Source organism: Homarus americanus, unplaced genomic scaffold (assembly GCF_018991925.1).
Source record: "Homarus americanus isolate GMGI-L3 unplaced genomic scaffold, GMGI_Hamer_2.0 scaffold34921, whole genome shotgun sequence".
In the NCBI taxonomy this organism is placed as follows: domain Eukaryota; kingdom Metazoa; phylum Arthropoda; class Malacostraca; order Decapoda; family Nephropidae; genus Homarus; species Homarus americanus.
In genome coordinates, this window is record NW_024741901.1 from 7,966,586 (window position 1) to 7,986,466 (window position 19,881).

Genomic DNA, 19,881 nt, shown 5'->3' on the forward strand with positions numbered 1-19,881 from the left:
ATGACGTCTTGAAGGGGTTGGCCTCAGCGAAATTCCGGATGGCTTCAACTTGTGCAGGTGTTGTTCTGCGCGGCATTCCCGTCCTGTGGTGGTCCTTTAAACTTTCCTCCTCTTCCCATCGCTTAATCCAATATATAATATACAGTTGACGGAGAAAAAACCCAATTCTCGTGCAATTTCAGTGGGTGAAAACCCAGCCTCTTTCATGCCGATTATTCTTCCACGTTCAGTGATTTTCTGCGTGTGGTATTCCATGTTGGCAGGGTCCTTCAACAATTGAGGGAGTGGAAGGGTAGTCAGCACTGACAACACCTTTGTCTCCCCCACCTACCCGCCAATAACGTCAGCGTTATATTTATATTTATTATGCATTTATAAAAAATAAACGAATACATATATAAATAAATAATATACAAATTTATAATACACCATACACATTTTTGGAAAAATTTTAATATATTTTTTTAAAGACATCAGACTAAACGTGACGAAATCGACACAATTCAGAAACAAGGATTTAGGAGGGGGGGGGCGCAAAGAGTCACTCAATGAAAGACATGCCATTTACTGCTTACAATATTCATAGTCTTGGAATGACAATGATATTGCTAGATAATGGCTTGTAAAAGTATTAGGCATATGCTACAGTACTAGTTCACACCAACAGACGGATGGTTCGTAAGATTAATTACCATCACCTTTAATTGAACAACGTCATTATTAAATACAGACACCGACTGACACACACACATACACACACACTCCACATGCGCACACACACTCCACATGCGCACACACACTCCACATGCGCACACTCACACACAGGGAAGTAAAACAGCAGTTTGTGTTGCAAGAAATCAGCGTCTTTAGAAAGAAGTTTTGTTTAGCATCGGTTAAATTAAACGCTTGAAGACAATATTAGTATAAATTAATGATAAACAGGCAACCTCATAAGCAGCCTGCACACAGCTGTGCCCGATGCATGATGTTCTTTAACATACTTACCGATTTTTACTTATGTTTATTTATCTAAATATAAATTCATATAGGTTGGCTCATTGCTCTATGCATTTTAAAATCAAATTAACATATATACTAGCAGAAAGGCATAATATAATGCGAAACAACAAAGCCCAACCATTAATTAAGCAACGGGGAACTAAGTAACCAATCACCGATCACGTTTACATCTTGAACGTGACTGTACCTTCTTAACCCCTGATAATGCACCAATCAAAAGTTTGGGACTCTGACCATATTGTAATTGTTTTTCGTTTCCCAATTTAGGGTGAACCTGATTTATCTGTGATCACTGTTCCCTAGTTCTTCCCCTATTGTGATATCTCTAAAAATATTTTCTTTATTTGTTAATACTAGGTCTAATATATTGTTACCTCTAGTAGGTTCTGTAATTAGTTGTTTCAAAAAAATTTCCTGTACTGCATCTAGGAAGTCTTCAGATTCATTATCACCTACAATGTTGTCCCAGTCAATATTTTTGAAGTTGAAATCCTCCATAATGCACAGGTTGTTGTATTTTGCTGGCCTATTCATTTCCTGCCATATGGGCTGAGCTGCTTCTTTCCCAAGACTTGGGGGTCTGTAAATCACTCCCATAATTAGTTTTTCTCTTCCTTCCGCAATTTCTACCCATACAGACTCGGTTCCAATTTCACCTTTTATTGAATTATTAATACAACATTTTAATGTATCCCTGACGAAGAGTGCGACTCCTCCCCCCTTCCTATCTTCCCTGTCCTTGTGAAAAAGTTTGTACCCTTCTATGTAGTACTCTGATAAAAAGTTCTTGCTCTCCAGATTCATCCAAGTTTCGGTGATTGCTATGACATCTACATTCTCGGTACTTACAACCGCTCTCAGCAAGTCTATTTTATTTCTAACGCTCCTACTGTTTGTATAGTATACATTTAAACCCATTTAAGCCTACCCTTCCCTGGTCCTGTTTCACCCCTTGTCCTGAGTAACCAATTTTACTTTCCAGGACCTGCTTGTTTTTTGACTCCCACTTACCCCGACCTCTCTCTACTGGCTAAACCCCCCCTTTGGAGTGACAATTTCATGCTCCAAGGATGCAGACAACGTCTTTACCCCCGCGCCAGACAATTGTACTCCGTCACGACTGTACAGGTAGTCGTTGCCATAGAATGGTTGCCAGTTATCAATGAATGCCCAACCATTGCTTGCACAATGTTTTTCCATTTGGCAATTTATAGCAATTGCCTTGGAGAGCCATTCACGACCAACTCCTCTTCTAGGCAAGACACCACATACTATCGGGATCCCTTCCCTATCTCTAACCTTCCCCAGCGCCTCCCTATACCTCTTGAAAAGTTTCTCACTCCTAAGCTTTCCTATGTCTTTACCTCCCACACTAAGACACACTCCTGGATTGGTACCCTTCCCTGACAAAACCCTATCTATCCTCTCGGCTACATGCCCTATCCCAGCCCCAGGAAAACACACCCTAGTCCTACGTTTCCTATCTCTTGCACACAAAGTCCTATCTAAGAACCTCACCTGGCTGTCCCCAACTACCACGACCTGGGCAGGGTCTGAACAACTGCCCTTTTCACTCCTGGCACCACATCGTCCTGCCTCTTCTCTTCCTCGCCAGCTTCCTCCAGCACTTGGTAGGGGTTAATGCACTCCACACCCTGGTCAGCTTTCCTGAGTCTGACCCTAGTTCCCTTGGAAGCAACCACTCTCCACGCCTGTTCCTCATTCGCAGGTGTCCTGCTAGGCAGGACACCTACCTGAAGGAGTTCAGTCCTGAGGGCTTCGTTCTCCCTCTTTAACACGTCCATCAACGATCCCAACTACCACGGCGGCCATATGTTTCAATAAATATCAAGAAGAAAACAAAACCGTACTAACGTGAAGTCCTAAACTGCTGGTTACTTACCCCAGATATATATGATTTTGCCCCTACTGTAGTTACAGTGATGTACATCAAATACTCATAAAAGAGAGGAGAGATGATACTGAGGAAAAACAGCAACAGTGTCAGCAGCGCCAATGCCATCAACAAGATCCGTAATTTTGAAGAGTTCATTGGAACCCTCACTTTCTTCATAGTCCAGGTAAGCATCTGAAAAACGAGAAGTAAATGACACATACATGAACGCTCAAGACACTTAATTAGTCACCAAATTAATTCAAATTTAATAAATAACTCACTCAGCAGTTTACCACTGACCTCACTGCATGAAAGATTGTATCAACTTAGCTCCTGGGACATCCAAATGATGTAGCTATTTTAGTGCAAGCTGGGAACAGCTCTGTACCTCTCTGAGGGCTGAGGTGGTAAAGGCAAAAGAGTAATATGCAAATCTGCGGGAGGAGACTGTGAGGCCGAAGGAGAAGAATGTGAGGCTGAGGAAGGAGAATGTGAGGCTGAGGGAGGAGAATGTGAGGCTGAGGAAGGAGAATGTGAGGCTCAGGGAGGAGAATGTGAGGCTGAGGGAAGAGAATGTGGGGCTGAGGAAGGAGAATGTGAGGCTGAGGGAGGAGAATGTGAGGCTGAGGGAGGAGAATGTGAGGCTGAGGGAAGGAGAATGTGAGGCTGAGGGAGGAGAATGTGAGGCTGAGGAAGAGAATGTGAGGCTGAGGAAGGAGAATGTGAGGGCTGAGGAGGAGAATGTGAGGCTGAGGGAGGAGAATGTGAGGCTGAGGGAAGAGAATGTGAGGTTGAGGAAGGAGAATGTGAGGCTGAGGGAGGAGAATGTGAGGCTGGGGAGGAGAATGTGAGGCTGAGGGAAGAGAATGTGAGGCTGAAGGAAAAGAATGTGAGGCTCAGGGAGGAGAATGTGAGGCTGAAGGAGAAAATGTGGGGCTGAGGAAGGAGAATGTGGCTGAGGCTGAGGAAGGAGAATGTGAGAGAGGAGAATGTGAGGCTGAGGAAGGTGAGGCTGAGGAAGGAGAATGTGAGGCTGAGGGAGGAGAATGTGAGGCTGAGGGAGGAGGAGGGAGGAGAATGTGAGGCTGAGGGAAGAGAATGTGAGGCTGAGGGAGGAGAATGTGAGGCTGAGGGAAGAAGAAGGAGAATGTGAGGAGCTCTGAGGAAGGAGAATGTGAGGCTCAGGGAGGCTGAGGAAGGAGAATGTGAGGCTGAGGAGAATGTGAGGCTGAGGAAGGAGAATGTGAGGCTGAGGGAGGAAAATGTGAGGCTGAAGGAGAAGGATGTGAGGCTGAAAGGGAAGAATGTTTGGTTGAAAGGGAAGAATGTGAGGCTGAAGGAGGAGAATGTGAGGCTGAAGGAGATGGATGTGAGGCTGAAAGGGAAGAATGTTTGGTTGAAAGGAAAGAATATGAGGCTGGAGGAGAAGAATGTGAGACTGGAAGAGAAGAATGTACGGTTGAGAGGGAAGAATGTGAGGCTGAAGAAGAGGAATGTGAGGTTGGGGAGGAGAATGTAAAGCTATAGGAGAATATTTTGAGGCTAAGGGAGGAGAATGTAAGGCCGGAGGAGGAAAATGTGAGGCTGAGAATATTGATATTGAAACAGTTTATTTAGCCAGAAAATCACAGATATTAGAGTGGATAATAATAACAATATTAACTTGGCTGAGCCAGTTGAGAGCCTGAGCTCTCTTGAAGGCACCTGATATATACTGTACAATTATCTCAGGGAAGTATTCTGTAATATTTAGTATCATCTGGAATAGTACATATAGCATGGTGGTAGTAAGAACATATCAGAATGTTACCACGGTTATCACTTCGTTATTTATTTATTTATTTTATTTATTTTTTTTACATTTATATTATAAGGGAGGAGAAAGTGAGACTGAGGGAGAGAAGAATGTGAGGCTGAAGGAGGAGAACGTGTGGCTAGGGGTGTCTGGGATAGACAATGCCTCCAAGCAGTGGAAAATCATTAAGAGAGTGTTGGCAAGGCTAGTGATGAAGAGGACTAAGTCTTCTGTAGGATGAATTAGACAAGAAAGATAAGGTGGACACTGAGGCAAGAAGGCCTTAATAGTTGGAGTTTCGCAGGTAATGTACATGGATCGTGTCTTATGTAATACGGATAGGTTAGGTTAGGACATTATTATATCTGGTAATGAGAACAAACCCATTATCTGCTTTCGTGCAGGGGGCAACGATATTGGACGGTGTAGGAGCGAAGAGCTCCGTGGAAGTTCAAGCCAACAATATGTGGTGTCCTATCGAGAAGGGGGAGCTGGCGATGAATGGGCAGTTGATGTCAATGGTCTGCTGACAGATATTGCAAAGTAATATCACTTCCGTTCATCGACAACTAGGTCAGGTTCGATGGCAGAAGCAACCTATATGCAGAGGTGTGGGGTGACAGCCCTGGCTAGATATCTCGAGAGGACAGTTGGCAAGATGACGAGGTCTTCAAGCTGCTAGGGGAACACGGGAGCTCAAGGGTCGGGGACACTACAGTAAGCACAGAGACAATTGTAGATATATGAGACGAATATGCTGTAATATGTAGCTGTACTATTTACCATTATTGATTCAGGTCTCTGTATTATATGTTATAATCACACTCCCTTTTGTCACTTGAATGTTAGTTCAGACTTTAGGCACATGCGCGCTGTACGCGCATGCGCAGATAGAGATACCCAGAGAGATTCCAAGACAGGATGCTGTTTCCCCTGTCTTAATTCCTTTTGTGTGTTTGTCCCAGAAATAGAACTTACGAGCTTGACATCAGTGTGTTTCCTTCACCCCTGATTGGAAGTATCACCTGAGTCTCTCCCACTTGGCGCAGTGTTTAGCTGGGACATCACATTATTTAGAATTGGAGTGGACACAGAATCTCTCTCGGAGCCGCCATCTTGTCAACTCCTCTTGTCGGGTGGATCTTGGCGAATACCTCAACACAATATTCCTGGATTTACAGTGCAGTGTTGTGCAGTGCTTTTTCAGTGTTGTGTGTGCCCTTTAGTGTCTTTAAAGTGTTTTCCCGTGTTCCTGCACTTTTTACAAAAGAGGGAAGCCTATTTAAGACCTATGGGAGAGCTCAAGTTTTGACATCCTTCCCCATTCATGTTTCAAATGGCACTGGGGAGTGAGCCAGCCATCTCGCGCTAGCCACCTGCCTCGAGTACACGCACGAACGAACGCACACACACACACACTCACAGACGCTCGCAGATATCTTCCATTTAAAGACGATTGCTTTTCTGCTTACTTAATAATTACAGTAATTGTGAGAGAAATAAACCAGGCCATATGGGAGATCAGGAATTTATTGGGTTTTCTTCAGATACCCAACAAGCCCAACTTCAGACGGATGTCGGTGCAGTAAGTGGACTCCAAGTGGAGCGGAAAGTGGATCAAGCGGCCCCACCCACCCTTAGCCCCCACTACACACGTCCGCAATCTGCCACAGGTGTCGACTTCCTTCATTTAATTCAGTTTTTGGAAGAAAACCGACGACAAGACGACATCAGGAGGCGACAGGAAGACGATGAACGAAGACGTGAAGAGGATCACAGACGTCAACAAGAAAATGCCAGGTTCAGTGCCATTATCGAGTTGTTGGCACCTGTTACCCTTCAAGCAGCTACTACACCTGCCTCTTCGTCCACAGGTGCACCTGCAGGGTCCTCTTCAACTTCTTTGCCCCCCCCCACAGAAAGCACTCGCTCAGAGTCCACCGCCACTCCAAGCTGATGCCTCGTTCCAGGTATTCCTTGAATGGCGTCGGAGGTGGGACGATTATTCGATGATGGTCGATTTATCAAGGTTGCCTAGGGAGAAACAGCTGATCCAGATGAGGATGTGTCTCACCCTAGAGACGCAACGTATCCTGGAGCACACCCTGCAAATTCCCCACGACACAGACAAGACTGTGAAGGACGTCTTGGATGCTTTACAGACGCATATCAAGGGTCTCCGGAGGGTTCTCAGTTGTAAGCAGCTGGAGGGTGAGTCGTTTGCCGATTTTTACGTACGACTCAGACGCATCGCTGAGGAGGTTGACGTTTGTCCTGGGAACTCGTCGACTTGTGAGGAAACACAGCTGAAGATGATTATCCTCATGGGCGTGCGGGACGAAGAGCTTATTCAGAAGCTTATCTCCCTCGACACTGCCTCTTCTCTACAGGATGTTGTCACCACCTGCCGCTCTTACGAAGCCACCAGAAGTGCGACTTCTGCCATTCGTGCTCCATCTAACCAGCTGTGTGCCATCTCCGCATATAAGAAGAACAAAGGACGTGACCGGACTTCAGCTTCACATCCGACTTCAGCTTCACATCCGACTTCAGCTTCACATCCGACTTCAGCTTCGCATCACTCTTCAGCATCACTTCAGACTTCGACGCCAGGTCATTCCTGCCAGTATTGTGCTCGTCGGCATGGTTCTGAATGCCCTGCCGCTGACAGCACCTGCAATAACTGTGGCCGTCGTGGTCATTGGGCTAGGACACTGAAGTGCCCTGCCAACAACGTTCAGTGCCGCTCCTGTAGCCGCATTGGACACTATGACAAATGCTGTCAGTCACAGAAGAAGAATAATACTACTTGCAAGTCTCAGGAGGCGAAGAACAAGCGCTGTCGTCGCGTGGGATCCTCTTCTTCCCCTGTCAGCAAGACACCTCAGCCCATCTGTGTTCACCTGTCATACAGCAACATTACTTCCCGTATCCAGATGCTTCCTGACACAGGTGCGGACGTCACAGTCATCGGCACAAGACACCTCGACATTCTGCGAATTCCTAGGAGCAGCTTGCAACCACCGTCAACTTCTACAACGCTCACCGCAGACGGTTCTACAATGGCACCTGCTCTGGGTACATTTCAGGCTACCCTCACCCTAGGTAAGCAGTCATGTTCTGCCAGGATTCAGGTCCAAAAAGGTGTTCAGATGCCACTACTGTCTTATGGCCACTGTCAAGAGTTGGCCATAATATCTCCAGACTTCCCTAAGCCAATTCTGGAAATAGAACATGTCAACAGGTGCAAGGAGTTGCCCCTCCCACCCAATACGTCACCTGCAGCCAGGGAGTTCTTCCTACTGCAATTCAAGGATGTGCTGGTTTCCAAGGAGGACCTCAAGACGGCTCCACTCAAGCCAATGGCTGGCTCCCCCATGAGAATACACCTGAAGGATGACGCAGTACCTTTCGCCATCCACACACCGCGACAGATACCCTTCGCTTTTCAGAGCCAAGTTAAGAAGGAACTCGACTCTATGGTAGCCCAGGGGATCATTAAGCCTGCTGGTGACGACCCTTCGGATTGGTGTCACCCCATGGTAGCAGTCGCCAAGAACATTACTGGAGTTCGTATCACCGTCGACCTCACCAAGCTGAACAGCCAAGTTTCCCGCCCGACCCACCCTTCACCGACACCCTTCACCGCTATACGCAGTGTGGACCCGAAGGCAAGGTACTTTGCTACAGCAGATGCCTTATGTGGGTACTGGCAGATGGAACTTGCGGAAGAAGATCAGCACCTCACGACGTTCATCACACCGTACGGCCGATTTCAGCACTGCAGAGGACCTATGGGTTTCGCGGCTACTGGCGATGCTTTCTGCCTCCGTGGTGACATGGCCCTTCAGGGTGTGGCGAACTGTGTCAAGGTCATCGACGACGTGCTCCTATATGACGAGGATTACTCCACGCATCTTGAGCGTATTCATCAGATGCTCACCAGGTGCCGCAAGTACGGGATCACCCTCAACAAGGATAAGTTTGTGGTCGCCGCACCTAGTGTGAACTTCTGTGGGTACACCCTCTCAGGCAAGGGCATCTCGGCTGATCCTGGAAAGGTCAGCGCAATCCGGGACTTCCCTACTCCTGCCAACCTGACCGACCTCCGCTCGTTCATGGGCCTGGTAAACCAGTTGGCTGAGTTCACCCCCGACATCGCCGCTGCAGCACAGCCCCTACGCCCCCTGATGAGCCCCAAGAGAACATTCACCTGGACAGCTGACCACGATGAGGCATTCCGTCGCGTCAAGACAGCTCTCCTTAGCCCACCTGTTCTCGCTTCTTTCGACCCGGCCCTGCCAGTTGTCCTCCAGACTGATGCCTCTCGCCTCTACGGGATTGGATACGCTCTGCTACAGGACCACGGCAATGGACGCCTTCGTCTGGTTCAGTGTGGCTCTCGGTTTCTCACTGACGCCGAGACTCGCTACGCCACCATCGAACTGGAGCTGTTAGCCGCCGTCTGGGCCATGTCCAAATGTAGGTTGTATCTGATCGGCCTACAACACTTCCACCTCATGACGGATCATCGGCCACTCATCCCGATCCTGAACCACTACTCCTTGGATGCGGTCGAGAATCCCCGCCTCCAACGCCTAAAGGAGAAGATCTCGCCCTACCTCTTCACAGCTGTGTGGCATGCTGGCAAGCTGCTCTGCATCCCTGATGCTTTGTCACGAGCCCCAGTCAGCCACCCCACACCAGAGGACGAGATCGCATGTGCTGATGCTACTGCACACCTCAGGACTGTAGTGACCGTGAACGCCGTCATCTCAGAAGAGTCTCCACCGCAGGACGCCGACAGGACTCTTCAGGAACTCCGAGCCGCGGCAAGAGCAGACCCTTCGTACATCCGTCTACTGAACTGCGTGACCTCGGGATTTCCCTCCAACCGGTACGACTTACATAGCTCTTTACTCCCATACTAGAAGATGCGGGACGACCTCTATGCTGATAGCGATCTCGTCTTGTATGGAGCAAGAGTTGTGGTTCCTGCCGCCCTCCGCCGCCGCACCCTAGCCCACCTGCACGACAGCCACAGGGGTGTGGAAGCTACGAAGCGCCGGGCGAGACAAGCTGTTTTTTGGCCAGGCATCGACTCCGACATTGCTAGTTCCGTTCAAGTCTGCGAGCCATGCCAGGTGCTGCAGCCTAGTCAGCAGCAGGAACCCCTCCTGAACAACGACAACCCTACGAGGCCCTTTGAGTCCGTCTCTGCGGATTTCTTCGTTGTGGCGGGAAAGTCCTTTCTCGTCATCGCCGACCGGCTCTCAGGTTGGCCTGTTGTCGTTCCCTGCGGAGGCAACACTACTGCCTCTCATACAGTACGTATGTTCTGTCGCTACTTCCGGGAAGTTGGTGTCCCTCTCCGCCTGAGGACTGACGGCGGGCCCCAGTTCACCAGCAACGACTTCCGGGACTGCATGGAGCGATGGGGAGTTTATCATGTGGTGTCCTCGCCACATTATCCCCAGTTCAATGGACATGCCGAGGCTGCCGTAAAGTCCGTCAAGCATCTCATCCTCGAGACGGCACCGTCAGGCAACATTGACTGTGAGAAGTTTGACCGGGGTTTATTGGAATTGCGGAATACCCCCAACTTCACAGGTCGCTTCCCAGCACAGATGTTATACGGCCACCCACTACGGTCATGTGGCCCTGCCCATCCTAAGTCCTTCTCGAGGGAGTGGCAGGCCAAGACCGAGGACTGCGATCGTCGTGCAGCCGCCCGTGCTGACCAGGTAAAGGCACAGTACGATCAGCACGCCCGACCCCTTCCCAGGATGAGTATCGGGCAAACAGTTCGGATTCAAGATCCGACGTCTCACCGCTGGGACAAGGTCGGGGTTGTCATGGGCTGCGGCAAGACCAGGGATTACGAGGTCCGTCTCCCTAGTGGTCGGGTATGGTGGCGGAATCGCCGCTTTCTTCGTTCAGTACCGTCCCCTAGTGGTAAACCCCTCCCCCACATCCCTGTGAACCCTTGCTTGGACGAGAAAAGTAAGTCCTCATTCAGTGACCCCCCAGTTTTCCCACGTCACTCTCAAAGGCTCCTGGAAAAAGAGTCCGCTCGAGATTGCACTACGAGCGTGAGGGGGAGGGAGGTGTAGGTATATGAGACGAATATGCTGTAATATGTAACTGTACTATTTACCATTATTGATTCAGGTCTCTGTATTATATGTTATAATCATACTCCCTTTTGTCACTTGAATGTTAGTTCAGACTTTAGGCACATGAGCGCTGTACGCGCATGCGCAGATAGAGATACCCAGAGAGATTCCAAGACAGGACGCTGTTTCCCCTGTCTTAACTCCTTTTGTGTGTTTGTCCCAGAAATAGAACTTACGAACTTGACATCATTGTGTTTCCTTCACCCCTGATTGGAAGTATCACCTGAATCTCTCCCACAACAATAACAAAAGTTAATCAAGAATTTGTGTCTCAGAAACAACAATAAAGCGAAATTAGTCAGGAAAATAAGTTCAACACTCAGCAGATGAAAGACTCGTAGCAAAACTACCATTAATGTTTACTATGCAAACATTATGAGTATTATAAATGAGATAGGATATATCAGAGCTTTAGGATGTACAGTGAAAAAAAAATCATATCATTCACAGAAACTTGGATTAATAAATATTTGCGTGAATAATATATATAGGGTGAGCAGAAAGTCTTTCCCTGATTATGAAAAATCATATCTCGAAGACCACTTTAGAAAGAAACATGAATGTTGTAGCATTGTGTACAGTAGACGAATTCATAGATTTTTTTTGCATGCATATTTTACAGATAGTTCTTGAACGCAACCTTTCCAAACCGATGGATTGGGAGAGATGGTCCAACACCATGGCCGCCACGTTCACCAGACATTACCCCTCTTGATTTCTTTTTATGGGGGTATACGAAGGACAAAGTGTACAGTTCACCAGTTCCTGATCTTGAAACTCTGCAGGCAAGGATAACGGAGGCAATAGCGACGGTGACTGAAGAGATGCTGCAGAAAACATGGCGTGAAATCGAGTATCGCTTAAATGTGCTCCGGGCAACAAACGGAGCTCATGTTGAAGTTCACGAGTAACGGAAAAAAAACTTCTTGAGATAAGGTATAAGCTGCAAAAAACTGTTTGTTTGTACCTAGCGTATGTTTTGTGTAATAAATGTTTGTAATCAGGGAAAGACTTTATGCTCACCCTGTAGATCACCAAATACAGTATAGATAGAGTGGAAAGAGAATTTATTTGGGAAAAAATAGAGCAACCAGACATTGTATCGATTGTACAGTTAGAAACTCTAACTTTTGTAAAATAGAATTGATTAGCTTAATGAGAAGCTTAGAATAGGAGGATTTCCTTGAAACAATTCAGTCTTGTTTCCTCAGTCAGCATAATAACTGAACTTACTCGGCGGAATAGTATACTGCATTTAATTCTGCCATATACTGTAGAGATAATCTCATTAATAATGTTGACGTGGGGAGCGAACGAGCAAACAGTGAGCACAAGGAATTAAGATTTAAAATATCAATCTATGTATATGTCTGGGAAAATTCCAACGAAGTCCCCGACTTCTGTAGATGGTTCAAAAACAAAGCTGAGGAAGGACGTGTCGCGCTTAGGTGAAAATAACCCAACCTCACGTAATGTGACCATCCTTATCTCGTGACCTGACCACGAGATACTGCATAATGTTGCCAAGTACCATAACAATTTAAAAAATCCATTACTTGATGCGCAAAAACTGAATATACCGTAATAAAGGCTCAAATCATATAACAATGACCCCAAATGGATGAATAATTACTTAAGAATATAATCGGGCAGAAAAGACGGTATAAAGAATTGTATATAGAAGAATCAAACACTGTGACGTCTACCTTCAAGATTATTCTAATGAATTATCCAGAAGGGTCAAGAAAAATAACAGAAAAGCAAAAAAAGATTGTGAAGTTAAACGTTAAAGGATTTTTTCCTTCAGATGTATCAAACTGAAGCGCGCGACAAGACTGGACCAATGCAGATTCAAACCAGCTAGCTGATAACGAGGGGGGGGGGGAAATTGAGCAATATTTTGAATTTATATTTTTTATCAGTTTTCACAACTGAAAACCTTAACATAATGTCAGGGGTAGCAACTAACTATACCGATAGTGAAGTAAACAAACTAGATGCTATTTGGAAGCAAACAGTTAAACTAAAACCTATTAAGCCGCCAGCTTCCGATGAGATATTTGTTAAGAGTATGAAAGGAGTGTAAGGGAGAGCTTAGTATCCCTTTGACAAACATGTTTAACGTCATTAAAATCGGGTGTAATACCATATTCCTGCAGAATAGCGAATGTGTCACCGATTTTTAAAAAGTGGGGCTAAATCACTATCGTCAAGCTACAGTCGGATCAGCTTAACATCAACTGTGTGAAAATTAATGGAAGCAATACTCACAGAAGAAATTCAAGTTTTCACAAAGGAAATTCACGAGGAAATTCCAGAGGTGGAGCTGATATTTAGGGGAAATGAAGAAGAAAAATTAAAGAATATCACTTTCATAAAAGAGGATGTTCTTAAGAAGATAAATAAATTAAAGAAGACAAAATCCCCAGGACCGGATGAAATTTTCCCTCGAGTTTTGAAAGAGTTTTGAAAGGAACAGATTAGAGGACCCCTCGTAAATTTATTTACAAAATCATTAGACACGGGAGTTGTGCCAGTCTTGTGGAAACAGGCAAATGTAATACCCATATTCAAAAAGGGAGACAGAGCATCAGCGTCAAATTAGTTTGACGTCAGTAGTGGGGAAATTTCTTGAATCAATTATAGCAAATAGCATCCGAACGCATTTAGAGAAAAGCAAATTAATCTACGACTCTCAACATGGGTTTACAAAGGGAAAATCTTGTCTAACAAATCTGCTGACGTTTTTTAGGAAAGTCTTCGAGGTAGTAGATAATGACGAAAATTACGATGTTATTTGCTTAGACTTTAGCAAAGCGTTTGACAGAGTACCGCATCAGAGGTTTCTGAGAAAAGTTAAGGCTCATGGTATCGAGGGGAGAGTTTTAAATTGGATAAAATCATGGCTCACCGATAGAACACAGAGGGTCAGCATAGATGGTGTTAAATCTGAGTGGGGTTGTGTAACCAGTGGGGTTCCCCAGGGGTCAGTACTGGGACCACTCTTGTTCATAATCTACATACACGATCTAGATACTGGGATCAGCAGTGACATAAGCACGTTTACGCATGACACCAAAATAGGGCGGCAGATTAATTCAGGGCAGGATGCAAATGCACTACAGGAGGATTTAAATAAACTGCAGGAGTGGTCAGAAAATAGCAATTGAAATTCAACACCAGCAAGTGCAGCGTATTGAATATTGGAAGAACAAATACTGTCAATGTATACAGCCTTAACAACTTCAACCTAGAGAAGTCGACTTGTGAAAGAGACTTAGGGGTACTTGTAAGCCCGGACCTACGACCTAGAAAACAGTGCGTTAATGTTCAAAATAAGGCAAACAGAGTATTAGGTTTTATATCTAGAAGTGTAAGTAATAAGAGTGCAGAGGTCTTATTGCAAATATATCTTGCGCTAGTCAGGCCGCACCTCGATTATGCGGTTCAGTTCTGGTGCCCTTATTATAGAATGGATATCAATTCACTGGAGTCGGTGCAGAGAAGAATGACGAAAATGATTCCGGGACTTAGAAACCTTGCATATCAAGATAGGTTAAAGAAACTAAACTTGCATTCCCTAGAAAGACGAAGAGTGCGGGGAGATATGATAGAAGTATTTAAGTGGGTGAAAGGAATCAATAAAGGCGATATAGATAAAGTTCTTATAATATCCGAGCAGGACAGGACTCGTAGCAACGGATTTAAGTTGGATAAGCTTAGGTTTAGGAGTGAGATAGGAAGGAACTGGTTCACAAATAGGGTGGTGGACGAGTGGAACAAGCTTAGCAACTTTGTAGTAAGTGCTGGAACGCTGGAAAGTTTTAAAAGGAGGCTAGATAGATTCATGGATGATATAGAGTTGTAGTATCTCTCGACAGGAGTTGCCATGCACAGGCCAACCGGCCTATTGCAGACTCCTTATTTTTTTATGTTCTAAATTAAATTTGAAATTACCGTGATAAGCAAAGAGGCTGCATATTTTCTCCAAACAGCATCACAAGCTTCATTTACACTCTGCGAAACCGTTGAACATCCCAGTCTGTAACTGAAGGCAATAATTCGAAATGTATCACCTGTTGCCAGAAACCTGCAATCAAAGATAATTAGATAGATAGATAGACAAATGATTAATACAGCTTTTTCGTACTGGGTTGATTTATGTTTTGTGATTTTATTTGTTTATATCTTTTTTTTACATAGCCAACATCATCAGACATGAATGGAAGACACTCAGGGATTGCTGTCGTCATGCACTCACTAGCAAAAAGACGACTAGTGGTCAGCCAGTAAAAAATCGGAAGCCTTGGCGTTACGAGAGGCAAATGGAGTTTTTGATTCCATCCATAAGTGCTAGCGAGTAAGGGATTTTCTTTTCATTGTTAAATTCAAATTAAGAAAAAAATGAAAACCACAACAAAAGGGACTAGTGATAGGCCTATATCATAAAAGTGCTCTAATAATTTTTCATGAATAAGAAAAAAGGGGTTGTAGAGTCATATTCCACGATAAAAATAGTGTTTAAATTTAATTGTTAATAAGTCCATTCAAAATTATTAGATTTTACAAATAGGCCTAATTGTCAATGAATTTCTTTCAGGACGAGCACAAACATCGAGGGCATGAACCAAGTAGATGTTGGTGATGAAGATAATTTTGCAACAACTGAAAGTGAAATGCAGGTAGAAATGCCTGCATCTGCATCCACTTCAAACGAACTAGATACTTACAGGCCTAATAAAAAAAAGGAGGAAGTCGACTACAGCGAGTGATGTGGATAAGGTCATTGCGTACTTTCAAGACAATAGGGAAAATACTACAAAACAGGATGATTTAGATCATTTCTTTATCAGTGCATGTAAGTCGACTAAAAATTTATCTCGAAGGCTACAAAACTGAGTGAAGAGGGAAATTTTAGACAGCATCGCAAGAGCAAAGGAGCAGCATGAATATGACTTGTCTGCACATACTTATTCACTCTACTCAGTACCATATATACCCTCTCCAGTACCCTATACACCCTCTCCAGTACCCTATACACCCTCCCCTGTACCTTCCCCAATTGATAATGATAAATATATAATATTTAAAATTAAATGTAGGCTAATGTCAATAAAGGCTTCATGCAAGAATTTTTTTTTTAATTAACTTCCCTTAAAGTAATGGCTAGCCTTTCCTTAGGGCTTATAGACTGCCTGTAGTTGGTATCATGTTTCTTGGTATCTTTTTCAATTATGGATAGCACTTCATTGAATTGAGCATGAAACAAACTGAAATGTTGTTTAAATTTTTCTTCGTCACCTGAAATCTCCTGTACAAGATGATGGCATTCGCCAAAGTTAGGTCTATTCACATTTGTCTCATGCACCCACTTCTTTTTTCTTTTCGATGACGTTGCTAGGGTCAGCAGTAAAATGTTTCTTCCTCCTCCTCCTCCTCTGCCTGAGAAAACCTCTGTACACTTCCTTCCATCTCGACTGACGACACAAAATTATTCTCTCTCAAAAAACATAGCTTGCATATTATCCGGTGTGAACACTCATATAGGAAGAATCGCCACCGAAAATTGGCAGCGTAGTAGTATCTCATCCAGTGTGAAACGGCCTTAAGCGTGTTTCTGGGTTTGTTTAATTTTTCTTCCTCTCTACTATACTTGTAAAGGCCTGGCCTGTAGGATATAAATCCCTTGCCAGCCTTATTAAGATCTTATCACAGGAAAGTCAAGAACTATGGGTTTCCAAAGGGTAATAAACAACCGTTAGAGAGGACATCTCCTTGCTAAGAAAATAATCACAAAAAATTAACTCTGACACCACTCACACAAATATTAAATAAACAGCACTGGAGTCAAACAATTACTAAAACAAAAGAATCAATAAAACAAAGTACAAATATTTACTACGGTTGCAGATGGATCTTCCTTCTAACCAGCACTGTAGAATGTTCTGGTAACGAGGTGATCTGCACTCAGGGGGAAGGTCCGGGGCAACTTCCTCACTGGCGCTGGCGTTGGTGGGTGAAGTCTTGCCACACAAGAAAGACGCCAGGGCATAGGCGGTGGATAGGCCTTGGAGGAAGTGGTGATCACGTGGCAGCCGTGGCAGTAGCTGGAGTTAGGTGACTGGAATTGACAGGCGAATAGCGAAGGACAGGGGAATCAGCCCACCAGCCCCAGGAACTTCCGAGGAGTACACAACCAGAGTTGGAATAGAACAACGGGGTGAAGTAACAGCTGTGGTGAAGGCTGGATCGTGTCTCCCCGGCGACAAGTCAGCAGCGGCCTTCTCACCTTCGTCTCCCCCCTAGAGGGATCTCGAACAAGCAAACGAGCGGCGGACAACCTACCCCTTCGTTGCAGCCCTTACATTACTATAGCTTCCTGCATCCTCATTCTTTGCTGTGAGTCATACCCATCTTAGAATAATGGAGAAAATGTTTGTTCCCTCAACATTCCCATCTGTCACATCGTATATTATACCTTATATATGTATATTTACCAGACATAAGGTAGTTAGGTAGTTCCACGTTGGCCGCGTGTAGCCCACACCAATGTGGCGTTACTTTGTCTAGTGTAGTTTGATTGGCTGGTTCAAAGACGGGAGATCTTAGACCAGCACTTCGACAAGGAAGGATGCTCTGCTCTCGAGGACACCTTGATCTCCTCCGATTGGAACAAAGTGAAGATGGTACGATTGTACCTGCCATCCTCCACACCCCTAGAACAGCTCAACCTCAAAGGCAGTGGTTCTCAACCTTGTTTGCCCCATGCACCCCTTTCACCATATGTCAGAATGTCATTCCCCCCTCTTTTCCAAGATTGTCTGCCTCAAAAAGTGCATTCCAAATAATATGAATATAATACTGAAAATCCTTTATTTTTTCCATATTAGTACATATACATTTACAATTTTACATGGATTATTTTTATAGTGGAGTTTTACAAATTAAATGCCAATTGAAAATGTTGATGGATTTATAAAACTTGAATAAAAGTAAAATAGTTTTTTTTATTTATAATGAATTACTTAACAGACCAAACTGAAGCATAATGCAATAAACAAAAAGTTCAATAGAATACCATGATATTGTAAATTTGTAATTAATTTTATTCAGATGAAGATTACAGTCAATGAGAAACCTGTGATTGTTTTTTCTTCGCCAATTCTGGGATACGCGGAGGAGTGCTTGAAAGTGCACAACGCAGGTCATTTTCTACCTCTAATCTACTACGTTGCTTCGTTTTAATTTGCAACAGAGTTGAAAAGCCTGACTCACAAAGATATGTCGACACAAACGGAAGCAATGCACGGATAGCTCTTTCTGCCACTTTTGGGTAGGAATCGCACATCAAGGGCCAAAATTCTGTGATTGATTTCTCATCGAACATATCTCTTGCTCCCGAATCAGTTTCCCCCCCCCCCTGAAAACCTGAATTCCCCCCTGGTTGAGAACCCCTGCTCTAAGGGGATATAGGGGTTGTCTTACCGAGTGGTAGCCTTGTGGTCACCTCGAACTGGGAACAGCCAGCCCAGTTGAAGAACGTCCAGACCATCAACGACGCCTTAAACTGGGCATCGACTTTTGGGACAACGCGGTGTGGTGGGGGAATCTCTCACACCGAACTAGTACATATGAAAGACCAAGAAATCAAACAACTAATCGGGAACGGTTTCTTCATCGAACTTCCCAACAAGGTTTTACTGGGATGGGACACCGTCCCAGTAAAGCCCCACATCTCAAGACCCGCCAGGTGCCATAGATGTCAGCGCTATGGTTACCCAGCTAAGAAGTGCCGGGCTCCGGAGGTCTGCGCCGTGTTCGGCGACTACCAAGAAGTGAGTGGCGGCCCTCACTCCTCCGACCGGGATTGTCCCAAGTGGAGGGAGGAATGTAGGGCAACCAAGTTGCGAATCCAGAGGAAACTCAGCTACAAGGAGGCTCTCCTTGTAGTTAAAACCATAAACAAGAGAAGGAACGTGAAGAACCCAAGAAGAAAACAAGAACTGAAGAACAGAAGAAACAAAGAACCAAGAACAAGATCAGCAAGAAGACCAAGTCAACCAACCAACCAGGGAAGGGAGTATCAGTCGGCTTCCTCACCATCCTGGGGACGGACGCTTACTACAGCTACCCTGGGCCAGATTGATCAATCGTAATCGCGAAGGTGGAAAGTTATTTATAAATTAATTGTAGAAAGAACTAACCAAGCTCAGTGCAGGTCTATGAACCATCTTAGAAATATGAATGTATACTTATAGCTAGGAGATTTATCATGTAAGGTGAGCGAGTTAATCATTGATTGAATAGGTTGTAACTGGGAAAAATTAAGCTATAAGATGAAGGATTTTATGAATGAATAGGATATCCACCTATTAATGTAAGAGTGTACATAGCTTTAATAACGTGAATAGAAATTGAATTTTAACTTTATTCCAAAACAACCCTGTCGTCACCAGTAGCTCGCAAATCAACCCTATTAACCCTTTCTTGAAAATTTACATGAGAGTTGCAAAATGTGCAATCAAAGAAAGACAATGTATGTTGGCCACATTCATTGAGGGTTCTAGCAAACAGACTTGAAGAAGATGGATTAATTGACTCATCTACATTGAAGAAAACAGTTACAGATTTTTATGACACATGTGTTCAGTATTTAGGCCAGTGGTCAGGTCACTTGCAAGACTTTGCACATATGCAGAGGCCAGTGGGCCGCATTGAAGCAAATACCAAAATGGTAAGGCGTTGAGAAAACAATGGATTTTGCTGCAGAAAAGAAATTCTATGATTCAAAGTTTGATACTGAGTTATTTGACGAGTTTTGCTGTGTTACAAGTTAAATTTCTGAGGAATGCAGCTAAGTTACCTACAGACCAGCGCTGGGTAGATATGCTCACTAACTTGAAGGACAATGCTATTACCCACCAACACATGTTAAAATAGGTTCAGTTCATTCTGTATCTTCCTGGAACAAATTCACCTACCGAACGTGTTTT

The 19,881-nt window shown here is 44.6% G+C and overlaps 1 protein-coding gene across 1 annotated transcript in view; it reads right to left on the bottom strand.

Moving 5' to 3' along the window:
* The window catches only part of LOC121876384 (beta-1,4-galactosyltransferase 5-like), a 62,183-nt gene extending 47,223 nt beyond the window's left edge, over nucleotides 1-14,960 (bottom strand). The window contains exons 1-2 of the mRNA XM_042381457.1: nucleotides 14,846-14,960; nucleotides 2,924-3,109 (exon numbers count right to left, since the gene is read on the bottom strand). Of these exons, the coding sequence (XP_042237391.1) occupies nucleotides 2,924-3,109 (186 nt within the window). The 5' untranslated portion in view covers nucleotides 14,846-14,960. The remainder of the gene's footprint in view (nucleotides 1-2,923; nucleotides 3,110-14,845) is intronic.
* Nucleotides 14,961-19,881: the final 4,921 nt, after the last annotated feature.